The sequence below is a fragment of the Thamnophis sirtalis genome, unplaced genomic scaffold, assembly GCF_051295495.1.
Source record: "Thamnophis sirtalis isolate CommonGarterSnake01/CBP01778 unplaced genomic scaffold, rThaSir2_p1.2 scaffold_1, whole genome shotgun sequence".
Taxonomy (NCBI): Eukaryota; Metazoa; Chordata; class Lepidosauria; order Squamata; family Natricidae; genus Thamnophis; species Thamnophis sirtalis.
The window spans coordinates 165,981,544-166,003,829 of NW_028261381.1; the positions used below are offsets into that span (position 1 = coordinate 165,981,544).

The window sequence follows — 22,286 nt, forward strand, 5'->3', positions numbered from 1 at the left end:
AGCTGGCTGGCGGGAGGCACACACACATGCACGGTGGAGCTGAACTAGGGCGACAGCTCGTGTGCCCACAGAGAGGGCGCTGCGTGCCACTTGGGGTAGGCGTGCCATAGGTTCGCCATCATGGCCCTACACCACTTCAGACAAATGGTTGTCCAATCTCTTCTTCAAAACTTCCAGTGTTGGAGCATCCACAACTTCTGGAGGCAAGCTGTTCCACTGATTAATTGTTTTGAATTGCTCAAGCTCTTGTTCCTCTTTTAATTCATGAGACAATGCCCAGTGAAGCGGTGCATTTGAAGCTCCTTTGGAATGGGTGGTTGTTGTGGCATAGCCATAGTTGCCACCCCGCTGTTTTCCGTAATATGCCACCCCCCAGGTTCTTGCAAATCTAAGCGTTGATTATTCCTCCTTTTTCTGCAGGGTTTTTTCCGCCGAAGCCAACAGAATAATGCCACTTACTCTTGCTCACGGCAGAGGAACTGCCTGATCGACAGGACCAACCGAAATCGGTGTCAGCACTGCCGACTGCAGAAGTGCCTGGCCCTGGGCATGTCCCGTGATGGTGAGTTCTGGATTTAGCCTGGAAGATGGAAACTGGTGAGCCAGTGGGGGAATGGCATCAGAATGGTTCAGGGCGGGAGTGAAATCCAGCAGGTTCTGGAGAACCAGTAGTGGAAAATTTTGAGTAGTTTGGATAACTGGCAAATGCCACCTCTGGCTGGCCCCAGAGTGGGGAGGGAATGGGGATTTTGCAGTATCCTTCCCCTGCCACGCCCACCAAGCCACGCCCACCAAGCCACGCCCACCAAGCCACACCCACAGAACCATTCGTAAAAAAAATTGAATTTCACCACTAGTTCAGGGTTATAAAACAAAGAGAATCCTGAAGGCAGGAAACAGGATCCCAAACATGGATGCAGGAAGCCACAAGTTCCTCCATGAAACGTGTCAGACATAAGCTAATCTAGGATTTCAAGTGGCCATTCTGGTCTGAAATGGCACAGGGTCAGCTGCATGAACAGTGGGTTGGACTAGAAGACCTCCAAGGTCCCTCCCACCTCTGTTAATCAGAAAGAGATCCTGGAGAGTTTAGGCAGCAAAAGAAGGAAGTTCTAATTTTTCTGTACTGCAGTGCCACCCCTGGCCAAAAGGAAACATTGCAGTTGCACATTCATCATTCATGTTGTGCCAGTAGAGGTAGTTCTCAACGTATGACAATTGAGCCCAAAATTTCTGTTGTTAAGTGAGATGGTTGTTAAATGAGTTTTGCCCCCGTTTTATAACCTAAAGTATTGCAGTTGTTAAGTTAGTAACACGGTTGTTAAGTGAATCTGGCTTCCTCATTGACCTGGCTTGTCAGAAGGTCACAAAAGATATGACCCTGGGACACTGCAACCGTCATAAATATGAGTCAGTTGCCAAGGATCTGAATTTTGATCACGTGACCACAGGGATCCTGCAGCAAGCGTAAGTGTGAAAAATGGTCGTAAACTTTTTTCAGTGCTGCTGTAACTTTGAACGGTTACTAAATAAATTGCTATAAATCGAGGACTACCAGTAGGCCTTGACTTATAAACATAATGGAGCCTACTTATTATGGTCTTAAGTTGTGATGGATCATAAAGAAGGTCACCCACAGGACCAACCTATTTTTATGACCTCTTTTGCGGTTGTCATTAAACAAGGCGTCACCCAAACCATTGTGGTGCGTCACCTTTGACACACATATTCTAGGTTCGCCATCACTATTCTAGCTCTTTAGAAGAGCTCAACAGCCTTCATCCGTGGTGGCACAGTGGTTAGATTGCTGTATTGCAGCTAATTCTGCCAACTGCCAGCAGTTCGATTCTCACCAGCTCAAGATTGACTCAGCCTTCCATCCTTCCAAGGTCAATAAAATGCAGACCCAGAATGTTGGGGATAATATGCTGACTCTGTAAACCGCTTAGAGCAGTGATTCTCAACCTTGGCGACTTTAAGTCCTGTGGACTTCAACTCCCAGAATCCCCCAGCCAGCTGGCTGGGGAACTCTGGGAGTTGAAGTCCACAGGATTTAAAGTCGCCAAGGTTGAGAAACACTGGCTTAGAGAGTAATAGCAATAGTAATTAGACTTATATACCGCTTCACAGTGCTTTACAGCCCTCTCTAAGCGGTTTATAGAGTCGGCCTCTTGCCCCCAACAACCTGGGTCCTCATTTTGGAAAGATGGAAGACTGAGTCAACCTTGACCCTGGTGAGATTCGAACGGCCAAATTGCAGGCAGACGGCAGTCAGCAGAAATAGCCTGCAGTACTGCATTCTAGCCACTGCGCCCCTGTGGCTCCCTAAAACGGTATATAAGTCTTAAGCGCTACTGCTATCCTCACGCTTTGGTTTTGCTTTCTTTGCTTTGCCCTAATCGGCTTGCAGCGGTAAAGTTTGGCCGCATGTCGAAGAAGCAGCGGGACAGCCTCTATGCCGAGGTCCAGAAGCACCAACAAAGCCAAGAACAAAGCGCGGGGACCAAGGAGGACCCAGAGACGTTGTCGAGGGTCTACACCACCAGCGTGAGCAGCGGACTCTCTGACCTGGATGACATCTCCATGTTGTCGGACAGCTTCCTCTTTGATTTCCCCCTGAGCCCCGACGGGAACAGCAGCTACTACAACCTGGATCTCCTTACCTCAGCCCAGCCGTCGCCCGACCAGTCCAGCATTGACATCAGTGACACCAAATTCATTAAACAGGAGTCCATCTACGAGCTCATGTTGGAACCTAGCCTCTTTCCTCATGGCCCCCTTGAAAGCAGCGCGTTGACTTCGGACCTTTCAGTGATGGAAATGGGTTAGTATAATACTTTCTCTGCTTGCGGCAGCCAAATCTCTTCCAGCACGTAGGGGGAGAGACAAAGGCCACTGCTAGCCATTATAGAGGCTGCCAGCGTTATCCATGCTGTATCAGCACCTGTTGCCTTCTCTCTCTCTCTCTCTCTCTCTCTCTCTCTCTCTCTCTCTCTCTCTCTCTCTCTCTCTCTCTCTCTCTCTCACTCACTCACTCACTCACTCACTCTGCGTTCATGCATGCTTCTAGTCCTGATTGTTTCTTTGACCCTTTAACAATTTTAAAAGAGTTACTGTATATACTCGAGTATAAGCCTAGTTTTTCAGCCCACTTTTTGGGCTGAAAAAAGCCGCCTCGGCTTATACTCGAGTCAGTGAAAAATTTGCCCGAAATGGAGGAAAAAAAGGGGCGGGGCCATGCCGCTGGGTGACACTCGTGAATGGCCCGGCGCCCCTGTGAGTTTCCCCTCCCTCTGTGTCAGTTTGCCGCGCAGCGCGCACCGCACCATCCCCCCTCCTCACGTTCTAATGTAATGCAGGGCTGTCTTACGATTCCCCTTCCTCCCCCTCCTGCCGCTCTGCAACGATGTCCCACCTCCTCCTTGTTATGGCAAGCAGCCACATAGCGATGTCCCACCTCCTCTGGTACAGTGATCCAATGATAGGAATCACTGTGCCGTGTGTCATAGGAGGCGGGACATCGCTCCCGCGGCTGCACGGGACATCATCATCACAGCGGGACATCAGCATCATGAGGTGAGTGAAGTATTTCATTGAATACACCGCTAGTTTACTGTTTTTCTTTGAAATAAATATTCAAAAACATTATTGGTATCTATTTTTATTTTTGAAATTTACCGGTAGCTGCTGCATTTCCCACCCTAGGCTTATACTCGAGTCAATAACTTTTCCAGTTTTTTGTGGTAAAATTAGGTGCCTCGGCTTATATTCGGGTCGGCCTATACTCGAGTATATACGGTAAGCTATCTGCAGCACAAGTACTGGAAATAATCCAAAACCCACGGATTAATTGTTCTAACTGTCAGGAAAAGACTCCAGAGCTATCTCTGACTATAGCAATAACAATAGGACTTAGACTTATATACCACTTCACTGTGCTTTTACAGCCCTCTCTAAGCAGTTTATAGAGTCAGCCTATTTGCCCTCAACAATCTGGGTCATCATTTTACCCACCACGGAAGGATGGAAGGCTGAGTCAACCTTGAGTTGGTGAGATTTGAACTGCTGAACTGCAGCTAGCAGTCAGCTGAAGTAGCCTGCAATACTGCACTCTAACCACTGCGCCATCTTGGCTCATATTTGCTAGAAGTCAGTAGTCCAAATTCCTTGCACTTTGAGGTGGGAAATATCTAAAAGCCATTGTCTATGCTATCAAATGGAGCAAGCATTTTAAAAAAAAACCCACAGTGTCAGGGCTGCCTCCATTCAAAACCCCCAAAAAGGAAAACCCTCAACTCCATTGAGATAGAGAAAGAGGAGTACCAATACACACAACAGGGACAGAGTTGGTGAGTGCAACTGCATGCACGTTCCTGCAGCATTTATAAGGAGATTGTGGTCTGACCTGAGAGAGTGATTATCAAAACCCCAAAACAGAGCATGGGTAATTATAGTCCCCAATAGTTCAAAAGTCCAGTTGTCCAGAAGATTGATCAGCTGGTCCAGGGTGAAATTGTTGAGGCTCAGGATGCAAACGGAATAACAAATGCAGGAACAACAGAGTTGAGGTTGGTGCAGGTGGTTCTTACAGTGAAGATGCCAACTGCCAGTGGGTGTTGTAATATCTAACACCTAGGCGAGATGGGCAGCATACAAGTCAAAAAGGAAGGAAGGAAGGGAAGGGAAAGGAAGGGAATACATGATAGGATAGGAATTGAATTGAATTGAATGCTTTATTGGCCAAGTGTGATTGGCCACACAAGGAATTTGCCTTTGGTACATATGCTCTCCGTGTACATAAAATAAAAGATACATTCATCATGAATCATAAGATACAACACTTAATGATAGTCATAGGGTAAAAATAAGCAATTAAATTATCCTAGGAAACAATCAATATAAATTGTAAGGATACAAGCAACAAAGTTACAGTCATACAGTCGTAAGTGGGAAGAAATGGGTGATAGGAAGGATGAGAAGAGTAATAGTAATGCAGACTTGGTGAATAGTTTGATAATGTTGAGGGAATTATTTGTTTAGCAGAGTGATGGCATTCGGGAAAAAACTGTCCTTGTGTCTAGTTGGTCTGGCGTTCAGTGCTCTGGAGGAGACAGAGAGAGAGAAAGAAAGAGAAAGAAAAAAGGAAGGAAGGAAGGAAGGTGGCGTGTATATCAGGCCTTGGAGATAGGCAAAGTGAAGAAACAAATAAGATGGGGTTCCAGAATGTGACTTCATTGTTGTATCTTAAGTTGCTCTCTGTCCCATCTTATACCGAACAGCAATCAAGTAGAGTTATTTTTAACTTTCTCTCTCGCACTCTCTTCTGTCTCTGGACTGGGTGATCTCTTCTGCAAATCCCTCCTTAATGGCTTTCCTTAAAGTCAGCTCTAAATCCTTTTAAAGTTGGTCTCTTGGCTAAGCTCTTCAGAGTTTCCAATGTGCCCTCCAGCTGGGTGATCTTTCAGAACAGAGTTTGAAAAACCTTGGCAGTTTGAAGATGTGTGGACTGGCTGGGAAATTCAGGGAGTTGAAGTCCACACATCGTCAAGTTGCCAAGGTTGAGAAACCTCTTTCTCCTACCTACTGCAATTGATCTCCTACCGGATCTTCTGGATCAAGCCTCACTACCTCTGAACCAGAGGAGGCCGATGCAGCATCCCCAAAAGATGGCCAATGCCTGATTTGGAAGAAATGCCTTCGGAGCAGAGATCTTGAATTTAATTCCTGAGATCTTCCACCAGTTATACCTGGTGGGAAAGACACTTGCGAAACATCCTGAAGATGCAGCTAATCAGAATAGATAATGCTAATAACTGACATGATGTTCTCCTTGACTGCTGCTTAAATCCATTTATCTTTGGTGTTTAACATCAGCTCATCTTTTTATTGCAGTATCTGATTGCAGTAAGGTTCAATATTTAGGCAAGAAAGACGAAATGCACAGGTACAGTATAGGTGGTACCTTGCTCAATAGCAGTAACTGTGAGAGGGATCTTGGAATCCTAGTGGACAACCATTTAAATATGAGCCAGCCATGTGCAGTAGCTGCCAAAAAAGCCAACACAGTTCTAGGCTACATAAACAGAGGGATAGAATCAAGATCACGTGAAGTGTTAATACCATTTTATAACGCCTTGGTAAGGCCACACTTGGAATACTGCATTCAGTTCTGGTCGCCACGATGTAGAAAAGATGTGGAGACTCTAGAAAGAGTGCAGAGAAGAGCAACCAAAATGATTAGGGAACTGGAGGCTAAAACATATGAAGAACGGTTGCAGGAACTGGGTATGTCTAGTTTAATGAAAAGAAGGACTAGGGAAGACATGATAGCAGTGTTCCAATATCTCAGGGGTTGCCACAAAGAAGAGGGAGACAAGCTATTCTCCAAAGCATCTGAGGGTAGGACAAGAAGCAATGGGTGGAAACTAATCAAGGAGAGAAGCAACTTAGTAATAAGGAGAAATTTCCTGACAGTTAGAACAATTAGTCAATGGAACAACTTGCCTCCAGAAGTTGTGAATGTTCCAACACTGGAAGTCTTTAAGAAGATGTTGGATAGCCATTTGTCTGAAGTGGTGTAGAGTTTCCTGCCTAAGCAGGGGGTTGGACTAGAAGACCTCCAAGGTGCCTTCCAACTCTATTATTCTATATTATTCTACAGTATCTAAGCATACTCAGTTACTCAGTCATGTAACTGTAAGCAATTATCATGCAGTAATTAGTGGGATCATTCCTGCCTCCATCTCCTACCCCTTCTCTGTCTTCCCCACATTCGATACTTGGCATGTAGAGGTGCCAGATATTTTGTGCTTCTGAGTTTATGACATGACATAATCAGGATGGGTTATGCTGAATAGATGCTGGGGTTTAAACCTAGTAAAATGTTGCTTTCTGACTCATAATGGTTAGATACTGTAATCAAAAGATGAGCTCAAAATGGCAAACATATCCAACACATCTTCCTATTTCCCCACAACAACAACCCTGTGAGATGGGTTGGGCTGAGAGAGATTGACTGGCCCAAAGACACCCTGCTAGCTTTCATAGATAAGGCGAGTCTTGATCTCATGGTCTTCGGCTTTCTAGCCTGGTGCCTTAACCACTAGACCAAACTGGCTTTATATTCATATTTTTTAATTTCATGTTCAGTTCCAGGATATTTCTTTTGGATTGGTTGAGATACTCATCTAAATCTATTCATAAAAGAATCCCAAAACAATGAGTGAGTCAATAGGAATCAGTGAATCAATCAATGCAAAGAATCAATTAATGGAGATTGCAGATTAACAGAGTTGGAAGGGACCTTGTAGGTCATCTAGTCCAACCCTCCGCCCAAACAGAAACCCTATACCATATCTGAGAAATGGCACTCCAATCTCTTCTTGAAAGTCTCAACTTATCACATGACCTCGGGACACTGCAAAACAAGGAGGTTGGTTTTTCTCAAACAACAGTCTTAACAGTATGGTGCTTTACGTATGATCCTTGTGAGACAGTCAGTGCTGCCAAATAATTTTCTAATTTGGCGACAAAGCACAATGCTTAAAAGTCTTTGCATGTTGTATTGCCAGAGCGCCTAGCCCAGAATGTGGTGAAGTCGCACCTTGAGACATTGCAGTACACCAGCGAGGAGCTGCAGCGGTTTGCCTGGGCGCTCTACTCTCAGGAGGAGATAAGGACCATGCAGAACACAGTAAGTATCTCCTGCAAGATTAGGTTAAGGATCCCTTTGTGGATTTCACAAAGAATTAATCAGAGCTACTAGTGCAGGGGTGGGAAACTATGTGGTTGGAGAAGAAGATACGACAACATATTGATTTGAAACCCGAAATATTTTTGCTGGGGTTTTTACCAGAAACTTATAGTAAAGAAAATGGATATTTGATTATCCCTGTAATAACAGCAGCTAGGATTGTATTTGCACAACACTGGAAAAGTGAAGCGATTCCTATGGATTAGGAAAATATTAGAATGTGCAGAAATGAATAGGTTAACACTTGCAATTAAAGAGAAGGAACAAACGGAATATTATATCATATGGGAACTATTCTACCGATGGTTAGAGAACAAATATGAAAGCTAGAAATGAAAGTAGATTAGTGAAATATAGAAAATATATTAATAGAGTTAAATAAGTCAAGAAGAAGATTGTTATAGTATCAGATATGTTATGTATATCGGTATTAAGTCATGAGCAGAAAATAATGAATATGATTGTAAATTCTCATTGTTATTGCACAAAATATTTGTACCCAGACAACACACAGTTTAATGGAAGATGGATTGTTTGTATTAAAATTGTATATGTTATAAAAATTATATGGTGTATCATCAAGCATTCAACATTGTTCATGTTAATGGACATTTCTCCCATCTGTGGCTCTGTAGAACTGTGAGGTGATGTGGCAAGAATGTGCCGTCCAGATCTCCAATGCTATCCAGTACATTGTGGAGTTCGCCAAGCGCATTGATGGCTTCATGGAGCTGTGCCAGAATGACCAAATCATTCTTCTCAAAGCAGGTAAGGGTATCGGGGTTATGTTTGTTTAGATCACGGTTTCCCAACCTTGGCAACTTTTAAGATGCATGGACTTCCAGCTCCCAGAATGGCCAAGATTGGAAACCCTGGTTTGGATTTTGGGGTTAGGGATTGTTTAGATCAGGCTTTCCCAACCTTAAGATGCCTAGATTTCCTAACCCTGGCAATGTTAAGACATGCTGGCTGGATTCTAAGAGTTGGAAGAACACATGTCTTAAAGTTACCAAAGTTGGAAACCCTGATTTGGATGTTCTTCAAGAAATGAAAGAAACGGGGGATAGAGTGTCAACGGGCATTTTGTGGGGCATTAAAAAAAAAAGGCAAGATGGGATTATGCTCATATGAGTGAAACCCTAATCTTTGTGGAGGAGGAAAACACTTGTAGAAGAAAGCTTCCGTTCTGTTTCTTCTCCAAGGACACATATGAGTGGACAAGTCAATGCAACCTTGATAGACAGTTTTGATAAAACCTCGGGAGCATCTCATTACTGGGTAGGCAGGGGGGGGGGGATTCAAATTGTCAAGGAAAGGGAGCAGAAATGGGAGTTGGAGACACCTTTGCCCCATGCTACTTACTGCTGAAATTTACTACTTCATCGCTTGAAGTAGCTAATAGTCTAAGATACCGCTAACCTCCTCCTTCTCCTTTTCTCCCCCCCCCTTTTTTTTGGCTTTATCTTCTGCTCCATCCACTCCTTTCCTCTGGCTTCAATTCTTCACCATTTCACATTTTTAATTACATGTACAATTATTATTAATTAATAACACGGAATTGTACATGTGGACTTCTTTTGCTCTACTTCCCCCACCCTTCCTTTTTCCTTATTGTTCTTCTTGCTATTTTGGAAATATCCATCCTTCCTTCCTCCCTCCCTCCCCCCCTCCCTTCCTTCCTCAGGTTGTCTAGAGATTCTCCTCATCCGAATGACACGGGCCTTCAACCCATTGAATACCACCGTACTTTTTGCAGGAAAATACGGCGGGATGCCGATGTTTAAGTCACTCGGTAAGAGAGCGGGGTAGTGGTGGTGGTTCTGAAGATGCAAATGAGACATTCTGATTTGATTGGTGGCCATCTTTGTACAGTCATGTATTGCGATCCTAACCTCTTTCTGGCTAAAATGAGAGGAATTAGATTTACCATCAAGAAGGGTGGAAATTTGAGGGAGGGAAAGAGAAATTCATGAAACAGCTGATATATTCATCATGTTTATACTAATCTGCTGGGTAATTACAGTATATATAATGTATTGGCTGTGCTCACACACCACAGGATGTCCCCAGGAGGCGTGAAAACAGCCAAAATGGCAGCTGTGCAATTGAAACCCATCTGTGTTATGTGTTTTTGTGTGATGCACAAACAGCCTTGATTGTACAGTTGTGGCTACCATATTGATCAGTGGTGAAATTCAATTTTTTTTAACTACCAGTTCCGTGGGCGTGGCTTGGTGGGAGTGGCAGGGGAAGCATACTGCAAAATCTCCATTTCCTCCCCACTCCAGGGGAAGGATATTGCAAAATACCCATTACCACCCTACTCTGGGGCCAGCCAGAGGTGGTATTTGCTGATTCTCCAAACTACTCAAAATTTCCGCTACCAGTTCTCCAGAACCTGTTAGGACCTGCTGAATTTCACCCCTGATATTGATGTTTTTGACTCCCTCTCCCTGCAGACACCCAAATGAAAGACACAGCCATTGGATTAGCAGAACAGGTTAATCTTGGCTAGGTTAACCTTTTAGTTTTTGCATGGTTTAGCACTTTGTGCAAACCTTAACTTGTTAACGTTTATGGTTTTATTCAGTAATCAGGAAATAGTATGTATTCTATGAATGAGCACCTTTCCTAACTTTCTGATTGCTTCTATGTGTGCTCTTTCTCACTGTATGTGTGTGCGTGCATGTTTGAGTACATACAATAATGTACTCAATAGAATTGGAATAATAGCATTGGAAAGCAACTGGAATAGAAGCAACTATTTCTTTCAAGCATTGGAAGAAATGTTGCAACATTTGGGTTTTTTAAAAAAATTAAAAGAACAGGTAGATAAATTAGACCACCAGAAAATTATGCATGGAGGCAAGTGCAGAGGGAAATAAAATTATGGATTGAGAAAATAAATGGGAAAGGTTTTCCTCCCCTTCTCAAGACAATAAAACCCACTGGACTCGGTTCCACCACAAAACCACGAAGCCCTTATCCGCGGCGACATAAGTGCGGAGGCAAATCCGCGACGTCCGAAGCGCTAAGAAAAACACGACCCTACCGCGATGACATAACCGCGGAGGGCAAATCCGCGCCTTCCGAAGCCTAACCCTAACCCTAACCCTAAAGCAAACCCGTAAACCTAATCCTAACCTTTATCTTAATTTAAATCGGCTTTCTGCCACCACGCTCTTTTAAAGCGCCCTTCTGTCACCGCGCTGTTGTCGCAGTGGTGATGACACGCGGTGATGACGTCACGGCTTTAGCGAAAGCGGTTTTATCACCGCTATTTTGACAAGCGCGGTTATGTCGTGCCACGCTGGACTCATTTAATGAAGGTGAATATTGGGAGATCCAGGATAAGAAAAGACCTCCCCCTTTTGCATTGTGTAGAACAGAACAGAACAGAATAGAATAACAGAGTTGCAAGGCACCTTGGAGGTCTTCTAGTCCAACTCCCTGCTCATATACTATTTCAGAGAAATGAGTGCCCAATCGCTTCCTAAAAACTTCCAATATTGGAGTACCCACAACTTCTGGAGGCAAGTCGCTCCACTGATTAATAGTGATTGTTTTAACCCTCAGGAAATTTCTCCTTAGTTCTAGGTTGCTTCTTTCGTTGATTACTTTCCATCCTTTGCTTCTTGTCCCACCCTCAGGTGCTTAGCGGAATAGCTTGACTCCCTTTTCTTTGTGGCAGCCCCTGAGATATTGGAACACAATGCCTTTAGAAGTTTTGGAATTTTCTAACTAAAGCTGTATTGATAGTCCCTCATTAGTTTTGAAACAGGCATTGGCTACCTGCACGGAGAATCAGTCTGTCAGTTGGTTGTGACTATAGCTCCATTGTGAGAAAAACCAGTGATTAAAATAAACAAACCTGAAAAAAGTTAAATATATAACTAGCACAGTCTTTTAACATAATATTAAATGAGCTATATGGAAAGATACTTCTCTAGGCTTTAAAACAATTGCAGTGCTGCAGAACTATTAGGTGTTAGTCAGGGGTGGGTTTCTCGCCCCGTTCCAACCAGTTCGGTTGGAACGAGGCCGGCGGCGTCCTCGCGCACGCGTGCGGCGTCCTCGCGCACGCATGCAGCGCACGCATGCACGCATGCGTACTAGCATCTGTGCGATGCTCCAGCTGCTCCTGGAGGATCGCGCAGGCGCTGTATGCGTCCTGCGCATGCGTGGAAGCGCAGAATTCATCAAAACCGGGTAAGGAGCGGGCGCGCGCGGGCGCGGGGGGGGGGCTTCGCCGTTCCCGGAAGTTATTTACTTCCGGGTTCGGCGACCAACCAGTTCGCAGGGACCGCTGCGAACCGGTTGAAACCCACCCCTGGTGTTAGTGCATGCATTGATTTGAAAATATGAAATTATCCAACGTCATGTTCAAATCCCAGCTAACTGGCTCCTTGTTCTCTTAGGCTGTGATGACTTGATCAGCTCCATCTTTGAGCTGGGGAAGAATCTTTGCCGATTGCAGCTGTCCGATGAAGAAGTAGCACTCTTCACTGCTGTTGTCCTGTTCACACCAGGTATGTGATCAAAAGGGGAAGGGGGAGAAACACTGGATTAACACTTGTCGTTATCCAAAATGAATCGATAGCTGGTTTATCCAGCAGCATCGACATTTTATTCCTCTTAGCCAGTGATGACAGCTGTTTCCCACTGCAGAGTTTACAGAGTTAACCCCTGGCTGAGTCAGGATTGTCTATTCTCCAGGTACGTAGCTTGGACTTTTAGATGTTTGGAACTAATTCTCATTAGTTCCCATCCTGTGGCCAGTAGACAAACAACATTAGAAAACCAGTTATCGGCCATTCCTTGTGTAGAATTATAGTTGCAAACATAGAAAATTGCCTTCTGAATCCATGTTGGCTTAAAGTTGGCTTCTCTTGACTAGAAGTGACTCTTGAGGATCTCAGGCACTGAAAATGCGCTACCATAAATCCTTTGCACATGGATATTGTCAAGCATTGCTCCAAGGAATAGTTGTTCTTGGTACCAGTGGTGGAGTTTGCAGCCAAGAAAGATTTGTATCTTTCAAACTTTATTATTTTTCTCTCCCACACACCTCACTTCCGGTCTGGAGTTTCTCAGAATGCTTGGACTCTGCTTTTACAGATAGTTCTGAGCAAATAGTTCTAAATTGTTCCTTGGGGATAAATTTAAAGAACATCCTCTTCCCCCCAGATCCAGCCACTGTTCACCTGCTTCGCTCCAGCACCAGTCTTAGATGGTCATTGGTTGTCACAGTTTTGTGGCAGCCATCTTTGGCTGCCTCTTCTTCTTGCCATGGCTGAGAGGGAAAAAGAACCCCAAGGTTCCAGGAGAGCTGCGACTCTCTTTGACCTCACAGGGTGCCCCTCTTTGCTTCACCACCCCTCCAGGGTGGCTTTGGCCCTTCACAGAGCCCACAAACAGGAAGAATTCAGCACAGGGGATGGAGCTCTGTCCTGCTGCGTCTGAAAAAGGCTGTGACGTCAACCAAAGGTCCCAGCAAAGAAAGATTTAATTAGGATGAAATACAACACAGAGTTTATTGGGCTTGTCTGGTAGACCATTTCCACCAGATCCTTCAAGATTTCTTGAAATCAACCATTGTAATTCTAGTTCAAGTGAAGGGCATCAGGTTGGGTAACATTTCTTGGGGGATGGTTAATATGTGCCCTGTCTTATTAACGTCCTGTGCAACATGTGCTCACATGTGTACACTTATTCTCTCTCACAAACATATGCACAGTCTGGGCTTAAACGTTAAACGTTGGTTTTAATTACATTTTCTTTTTCTGAACAAGCCACAATAGTTGGGTTTCCACGTCGCCACAAGCCATAAATCAGTTTTACCAGTTAAACTGGATTACAGCTAGGTCTAAAATAAACAAATAATATTATGCCTTAATGCCATTTGTGCACCTTGTGAACCTCATCTCATACACATCCATGCTTTCTACAGAAAATTTGTTACAATCGAAAATAACAGAAAGCCGTTTTTTTCCCCCCTGCAATTTTGCAATTCTAAAAAAAACACCAACATGTGCTGTCCTTTTTCAGATCGGCCTTGGCTCTCTGAGTCCAAAAAGGTACAAAAACTCCAGGATAAATTCTACATGGCTCTCCAGCACGAGATTCAAAAGAAAAATGCCAATGAAGATAGGCTTTCCAAGGTAAATATAACATTTCAAAGAATTAAACGGGAAGGAGGCAGACCAGGAGTGGGCTTCAAAAATTTTAGCTAGGGGTTCTCTGCCCGGTTGCTGGGTGAGCGAGGTGGGCATGGCCTACTTGGCCTCCTGCACCATGGCGGGGGAGGGCGTTTTTGACCTCCCCAGGCTCCAGAGGCTTTCTTTGAGCCTCCTAGGGAGACATGGCCTGACCTCCTTCCCCAACATGAGGTCTTGGAATTCTTCAAAAGATAAGCATACAATGGCTGACGGGGGAGTAGGCCCAAGGCCTGTGCAGTCCTGGAGACACAAGATGGGGTGAAGAGAGCATTGCAACATCTCTGCATTCGGTCATAAGGGAGAATGCCTGGAGAGCGCTGCAGGGACATAACTTTGAAACGGGGTTGTAAATAGCTTGGAGGAGGAGTTCATTATAATAGTTGTGACTCGTGACCCATCGTATCTCAGGGACTACTGCACAAATAGTCCTCAATTTATGGTACAATCACAGCTGGGATCAGAATATTTTTTTTAAACAATCTTTATTGGTTATACATTTTTTTAATAAAACATACAAATACAGCTTTAAACATACAAACCTTCCCCCCCCCCACCCCCCGGTTACAGTCATTCACAGCCCAACATTTTTTTCCTTCCTCGTTGTTTAGTCTCTAACCAGCATCTTCTCGTTACAAAATTCAGGGATCTATTACAATACCCACGTTCACTTTTAGTACCCATTGTTAACAGCTGCTATTTAACTTTCCCAGTTTTAAGTCCCTGCTGTTCTCTTTGTCGCCCACATATACCATAGGTTCCAGCTAAGATAATGTTCCCTTTCTCCTTTGTCCCTCAGCCAACCCGTCATTCTGTCCATTTCTGCACACTCATAAATCTTTTTAATTATGGCATCTTCCGATGGTATAGTAGTAGATTTCCAAAATTGCACATAGGTTATTCTTGCAGCCACAATTATATGTAGGCTCAAATGCCATATAGATTTACTCATGTTTTCTGGTTTTATGCTTAGTAAAAAAAGCCTCGGGTTTCCATTCCATACTTGCCCCGGTAACCTCTTTTAGCCAGTTTTGTGGGATCAGAATTTCTATTGCTAAATAAAGTGGTTGATAAGTAAATCGTGCCCGATTTACAATCTTCTTTGCCACAGTTGTTAAGCGAATCCCTGCATTTGTTAAGTAAATCACATGGTTGTTAAGGAAATTCAACTTCCTCTATTGACTATTTGTCAGAACCTGATGCGGAGGTTACAGATGGCCCAATTTGACACAGCAATTGTCCTAAATCCATGCTGGTTGCCCAGTGCCCAAATTTTTGACCATGTGATTGTGGGGATGCTACAATGGTTTTAACTGCAAGGACTGGTTGTTAGTCACTTTTGCAGTGTCATTGTAACTTACTTCAGTCATTACAAATACAATACAATGCAATACAATAGCAGAGTTGGAAGGGACCTTAGAGGTCTTCTAGTCCAACCCCCTGCCTCGGCAGGAAACCCTATACCGTTTCAGACAGATGGCTATCCAACATCTTCTTAAAGACTTGCAGTGTTGGGGCATTCACAACTTCTGGAGGTAAGCTGTTCCACTGATTGTTCTAACTGTCAGGAAATTTTTCCTCAGTTCTAAGTTGCTTCTTTCCTTGATTAATTTCCACCCATTGCTTCTTATTCTACCCTCAGGTGCCCTGGAGAATAGTTTGACTCCCTCTTCTTTGTGGCAACCCCTGAGATATTGGAACACTGCTATCATGTCTCCTCTAGTTCTTCTTTTCATTAAACTAGACATACCCAGTTCCTGCAACTGTTCTTCATATGTTTTAGCCTCCAGTCCCCTAAACAATCATCTTTGTTGCTCTTCTCTGCACTCTTTCCAGAATCTCCACATCTTTTCTACATTGTGGCGACCAGAACTGAATGCAGTATTCTAAGTGTGGCCTTACCAAGGCATTATAAAGTGGTATTAACATTCATGTGATCTTGATTCTATCCCTCTATTTATGCAGCCTAGAACTGTGTTGGCTTTTTTGGCAGCTACTGCACACTGCTGGCTCATATTTAAATGGTTGTCCACTAGGACTCCAAGATTCCTTTCACAGTTACTACTACTGAGCAAGGTCCCACCTATACTGTACCTGTGCATTTCGTTTTTCTTGCCTAAATGTAGAACCTTACTCTTTTCACCATTGAATTTCATTTTATTAGATAGTGCCCAATGTTCAAGTTTGTCAATATCCTTCTGTATCTTGAGTCTATCTTCTGAAGTGTTGGCTATTCCTGCCAGCTTGGTGTCATCTGCAAATTTGATGAGTTCTCCATTTATTCCCTCATCCAAATCATTGATGAAAATGTTGAAGAGTACTGGGCCTAAAACAGAGCCTTGGGGTACTCCACTGCATACTTCCTTCCATGTAGATGCAGTTCCATTGAGGGCTACACGTTGAGTGCAGTTGGTCAGCCAGTTACGAATGGTTGTAAGTTGAGGACTACGTGTATTTTTTCTTTTCTTTTCTTTTCTTCTTTCTTTTTTCTTTTCTTTATATTCAGCCATATACATTCAGTCTCCTCCCCCCTCTATTTCTTCATAATTGGTAGATCTCACTTTGAGCCCTGCTATTTAACCCCAAGTTTTTCTCAACGGTATTCTGAATTTCAGCGAGAACTTGATGGAGTTTCATGAGATTAAGGGAGGGAAAACATTCAAAAACAGCCACATTTCTATCGCGTAGCTTTGCTTCTCAATCAGGAGTTCCAGATTGTGTTCTTCTTCAATTAACAGCCTCCAAGGTCCCTGCTGTAACCCTCTCCTTTTCCATCCCACAGATGGTTGCCAAGCTTCCCTTGATGAAGACAATCTGCAGCCTTCACTTAGATAAGCTGGAGCTGTTCCGCCTTGTCCATCCAGAGACGGCCAAAAATTTCCCTCCTCTCTACAAAGAAGTCTTCAATTCGGAGCTCCATTACAGCAACCCTCAGGAGAACTAAGCAGAATTTGCAGAGCAAAACTTTTGTGGCTTCTGGAATGGGAAAAGCAGAATTGACCCTGTGGGGGACCCTTATTTTAAATCAAGGATCAACCACAAGATCGTGTGGCCCTGGCTTTCTTCCTCCTCCTCCTCCTCCTCCTCCTCCTCAACCTCTTGCAGTTGATCTGCGGTGATCTGCAGTCACTGTTGAATGTAATTGCACCTTTTTAAGGATCCAGCGGACTTTGGGCATACTGGTGAAATGAATGTGAAATGCTATTTGGTAGAGAAGATCCTGCATTAAGTAGTGTTAAGTATTCCTATCCTTTCCTCAAAAGCATGTTTCAGCAGAACACCTTTCTCTGCCCCGGCATGTGAATACATCCACCCAAACTCACGAGACTTAAAGCCAGCCGATGCCCAACCCAGAAGACGCCTCTTTAGGCCCATGGTGTGGATAAATATGTATATTTTTGCTGGTTACTGCTTTTCCCTGGCATGGTTCGAATGATAAGGACGCTGGGCATACAGAAGGAAAACCAGATCTTGTGGAACTTGTTCAATGTGAAGATGGAAATCTGTGGGAAGAAAGAGAGGGAGAGACGCTAACACATACATACACAGGGATTACAATCCTGCTAGATTATGGGACAGAAGTGGTGGTGGGGAGAAGAATATGTAGGGGAGGAGAACTTTTAATTTAATTGTGTTTCCGATTCTCGGGGAGGCAGCTGGAGGGCTGGACCCTCTAAGAGAGAGAGAGAAAAAAAGGAAGCGCAAAGTTCGATTGCAAACCAAGATGTATTTTTCATCAACAAACTACTGCTGCTATCAAAGTAACTGGAAAAGCATCCATTGAAAGAAAAACACAGATGGCCCTGGGAGGACATTGGACTTTGGCACCCATTATCCTCAGTGATTGGCCCAGCTGTGGAGGATGGATGTTGGAGCTAAGCTATACCTGGCTGGCAAGCTAGATGACAAATGATCCAATTGCTTCTAAAGCAAGTTTTCTAAAAACAGACAAGTTTTAAGATGGCTAGACTTCAACTCCCAGAATTCCCCAGCCAGCATGCTTCTGGAAGTTGAAGTCCACATATCTTAAATTTCCCAAATTTGAAAAATGCGGTTCTACAGCACCAGCTCTCTATCTGCCAAGGCTACTGATATATTATGTTTGTTTTTCTCCATGTTTATAACCCTTTTGGGAGCCCAAGAAAGCTTCATTCAATGTTTCATTCAAGTGCAGAAAAGCCAATTAGAAGAAGACCTTGGTATTGATTCACCACATGGATGAGGAACAGATCTGCAGCTAAATCTAAAGGCCCTTCCTTTGGGCCTGCCCAATACTTTAGGATCAACCAGACGACAAAAAGACCCATGCAAAAGAGCTCACATTTGCAAGGTGGTTTATTTTTCTCCTGTTCACACTCAACGGCACTTCCGACACCAGCTTAAATGGCATGGTTGCTTTCTTCAGACCAATAGCAAACCACTCAGATGCTGCTGGAAGCCAAAACAAATAATCCTAGACATGCGACCACAATTGGGACCAGGATTTTGGTTGCTTAAGCAAGGTGGCTGTTAACCCAATTTTATAACCATTTTTTTTGTCATGGTGGTTAAATGTCTCACTGCAATTGTTACACGAATCCAGCTTTGTCTATTGACTTTTGCTGGAAGCCAATTGGGAAGCTTGCAAACGGCGATCACGTGACTCTGGGCCAATGCAACCGTCATAAATATATGCTGGTTGTCAAGGGCCCAAATCTTGATCACATGACCATGGGGACACTGTGATGGTCGTTAAGTGTGAGGACTGGTTATAAGTCTCTTTTTCAGTGCTGTAACATCAAATGATCACTAAACAAATGGTTGTAAACCAAGGACTCCCCGTACACTGTTGATCCTGTTTGGGGTTGTTTCTTGCACTGGTAGCGTTACAGTTTATGGAGGGCCATCAATTCTTAACTCTTTAAAGTAAGCAATACCTTCCACCCTGGGATCAAGGAGAGAACGGTATAGCAATAGCACTTAGACTTATATACCACTTCGTAGTGCTTTTGCAGCCCTCTCTAAGTGGTTTACAGAGTCAGCCTATTGCCCTTAATAATCTGGGTCCTCATTTTACTGACCTTGGAAGGATAGAAGTCTTGAGTCAACCTTGAGCCTGGTGAGATTTGAACTGCCAAATTGCAGGCAGTCAGCAGAAGTAGCCTGCAGTACTGCACTCTGACCACTGTGCCACCTTGGCTCAGTATATAAAGTATCTTTCCCTCAGCTCTCTGGATGAGCCTGTGGGATGGGCCCTCAGGTACCTTCAGCAAGGCAAGTCATACAGATAGTCCATGACTTACAACCACAAGGGAGCCCAAACATTTCCGTTGCTAAGCAGGACAGTTGTTAAGTGAGCTTTGCCCCATTTTGCAACCTTTATTGTTACAGTTATTAAGTGAACCACTGCAGTTGTTAAGTTAGTAATACTAACTTAAGTTAGTTGTTTGGTGAATCTGGCTTCCCCTTTGACTGACTTTGCTTGTCAGAAGGTCACACAGGTTTATCACCCCGGGGACACTGCAACCATCATAACTATGAATTACTTGCCAAGCATCTGAATTTTAATCACGGGATTATGGGGATGCTCCAGCAGTGATAAATGTGAGAAATGGTCATAAATCACTTTTTAAGTGCCATTGTAATTTTGAACAGCCACTAAATGAATGATAGTAAATTGAGGATCATCTATAAGAGCTGCATTGCTCAGATGCTGTAAAATGGGAAATCTAGATGTTCAGAATTCCAGAAAATACTCCCATTTTCCCCGAGCCCTGTGAATTATTCATCCGATTCAGGATCTTGCTTTTTGCTTCTCTAGTTTTTACCCAAGGCTGAAAAAAAATCAATTCTACATTCCCTTGATTCTAAATTCATTTTTCCTTTTAACTTCTCCATTTGCTGCACAACGATTTCTCGGGAATTCAGTATTGCCCTCTGCAACAATTTGATTCGTTCTTCTTTTTAGCCGGTGAGCTAAAGGCTGGGAATCTTTGAAACGCAGGATATGAATCACCATTTCTCTTTCTGTGGGTTGAGGCAATGGGGTTAATGGGGGCTCTGCAGCCATACTGCTGGTGGGTTAGGAGAAGAAATTTAACACTGACTTATTTGTGTAGTTCAGTGTTTCTCAGCCTTACCAACTTGAAGATGTGTGGACTTCAACTCCCAGAATTCCCCAGCCAGCCATACTGGCTGGGGAATTCTGGGAATTGAAGCGTAGACATCTTTCAAGTTGATAAGGTTTAGAAACACAGGTGGAGGTGGTAGACATGAATACCCGAAACAGAAAAAGCATCCTTTACTTCAATTTAGAGCAACAGGAAGGGCTTCAGGTTACAGCAAGACAGATTCCCAATTTATTGTGGGTTGACCTCTTAGATGACAGGTTTGACTTTCCTATTGTTTGCAAAATGCACTTTTGTCATCTATTCTTGGGTCAAATGGCAGCTTTATTATTATTTTTAAAAGAAATAACAGTAACAAAACCATGCCCAGAAGTTATACTGAACAATCTCATGTGACCTAAATATATTAAAAAATCTTAACATTCGTTCCCCCCCCCCCCTTACAAATCATTGCTCATGTTATGCTGGCAACAAACTATGTTTTGGGGTTCCTCTCAGCTTTTTTTTAAAAAGTGTGCACTTTTCTCTTGACTTCAAAATGCCCACAGTTACAATTTTTAAGAATATTCTTTGATTAGTTGGCACATGTTTGGTTGTACTGTGCCAACATATCAACTTGCTTCTATCATATAGTGAGATTGGAGCTTTTATGAGGTTAAAATCCAGAGACAGTTTTCATTTTTTCCTGCTTTGTAACAGTTGGTCTCAGCTCATTGGTCCATGGCTTAAATTTCCCCAACCAAAATGCAGTGGGCTCTAATAATTAACCAGAAACAAATGTCGCTTTGTGACAAATATCGACAATAGGCAGGAATTGAGGCAAATTTTCGAACTTTGGTGTAAGAGATTGATTTAAACGGTCTATGATTTGGAGTGCATTTCTTAAAAAAACAATTTCAAGCCTCTTGTTCAAGTATAATTGCTGAGCTTTGACTACAGAAAATCACAACAACCAAAATTGTTCAAAACAAGCAGTAGTTTTGTAGAATAGATAATCCCTTTTTCTTGTTAACCATCCAAAATCTGGAATTTGATTCTGAGCAATAAAATGGCGACAGTGTAGCAGAGAATTGCTGAATGTGAAACTCAGCACCTCCACACACACACCCGTATATTTCTGAAACGTGATTCCTGGAAGAAATCTTCCGAATGCTCAAATTCTAGTAAGCAAAAATGTTTCTAGCTCATGATCACTATGGACCCGGGGGGGGGGGAGGGGTTTGGGGGGGGAAGGTTACAAAGAAAGAAAACTTAGTGGGCAACAGTTTTTCAGGAGTTTATAAAGATGACATGAATTTCCAGGCCATACAGTGAGAGGCCATTCCTTTCTAATTGATGATTTCTATATAGTTCTACATAAACACATGCATATATACCTATATCTCTTTTTTAAAAAAAATTGAAAGCTTAGATGTACATTTTATTATCCCTAGAACCCTCACACTGCTATGTATGAAGAGGAAAAAAAAGGTTGATTGGTATAAAATATTTATACTTGTGAATATTGGTGCAAACAGAAAAATCCATTCATCTGCAGCCTGGCTTTTATGCTTTTATGTTTGGAATGAAACATACGGTACCATAAATGTGCATTCATTAAATCTTCCCAACCTGTTGCCCTGCAAAAATGTTGACTTCAGGGCCCATAGTCCTCAGCCAGCAGTGCTATTGGCATGGGGAAGGATACGTCACACATACACACACTCATTAAAGTACAGACAGGAAAATAATTTTAGACTTAGGGGTGAAGAACAGCTTCTGTTTGCATTGAATGTTTTGTTGTGTAAAATGGTAATTTCTATTTTTTTAAAGGAAAAGAAGTCCTATTCTTTCTATTAGGGGCCAATTTGCTTTGAAACATGAACGCCTAAATGTTTATTTAAAAGCGGGGTGGGGGGGGAGGGAGCAGCGCAGAAAAACAGGACTTTTTCAGAAAAAAACTTTAAAAAACAATGTTATGTATTTAAATAAAATGTTTCGATAAGATGTCTAGAAAGATAGATGTATACAGTATTACACAAGAACGTTTGAGTCGAGCAAAATAAAAGTGTTTTATGGAATGGAAAAATGTGATCGAGTATTTTTTCTCCACTTTCTTGTATTTTTTAAAAAATAGCTACAAATAACTGCCATTTAGTATGTGGTATGAAACAAAGGTGAAGTCAAAGGTGAATATGATCTATAAAGTGCCATCAGTAATATGGTATTCAG

The 22,286-nt window shown here is 43.0% G+C and overlaps 1 protein-coding gene across 1 annotated transcript in view; it reads left to right on the top strand.

The window, feature by feature from the left end:
- The window catches only part of LOC148049823 (nuclear receptor ROR-beta-like), a 63,548-nt gene extending 42,303 nt beyond the window's left edge, over positions 1-21,245 (top strand). Inside the window, exons 3-10 of the mRNA XM_087702846.1 lie at positions 421-562; positions 2,411-2,824; positions 7,572-7,693; positions 8,389-8,521; positions 9,438-9,545; positions 12,172-12,282; positions 13,802-13,914; positions 16,751-21,245. Of these exons, the coding sequence (XP_087558972.1) occupies positions 421-562; positions 2,411-2,824; positions 7,572-7,693; positions 8,389-8,521; positions 9,438-9,545; positions 12,172-12,282; positions 13,802-13,914; positions 16,751-16,912 (1,305 nt within the window). The 3' untranslated portion in view covers positions 16,913-21,245. The remainder of the gene's footprint in view (positions 1-420; positions 563-2,410; positions 2,825-7,571; positions 7,694-8,388; positions 8,522-9,437; positions 9,546-12,171; positions 12,283-13,801; positions 13,915-16,750) is intronic.
- The last annotated feature ends 1,041 nt before the right edge of the window (positions 21,246-22,286 follow it).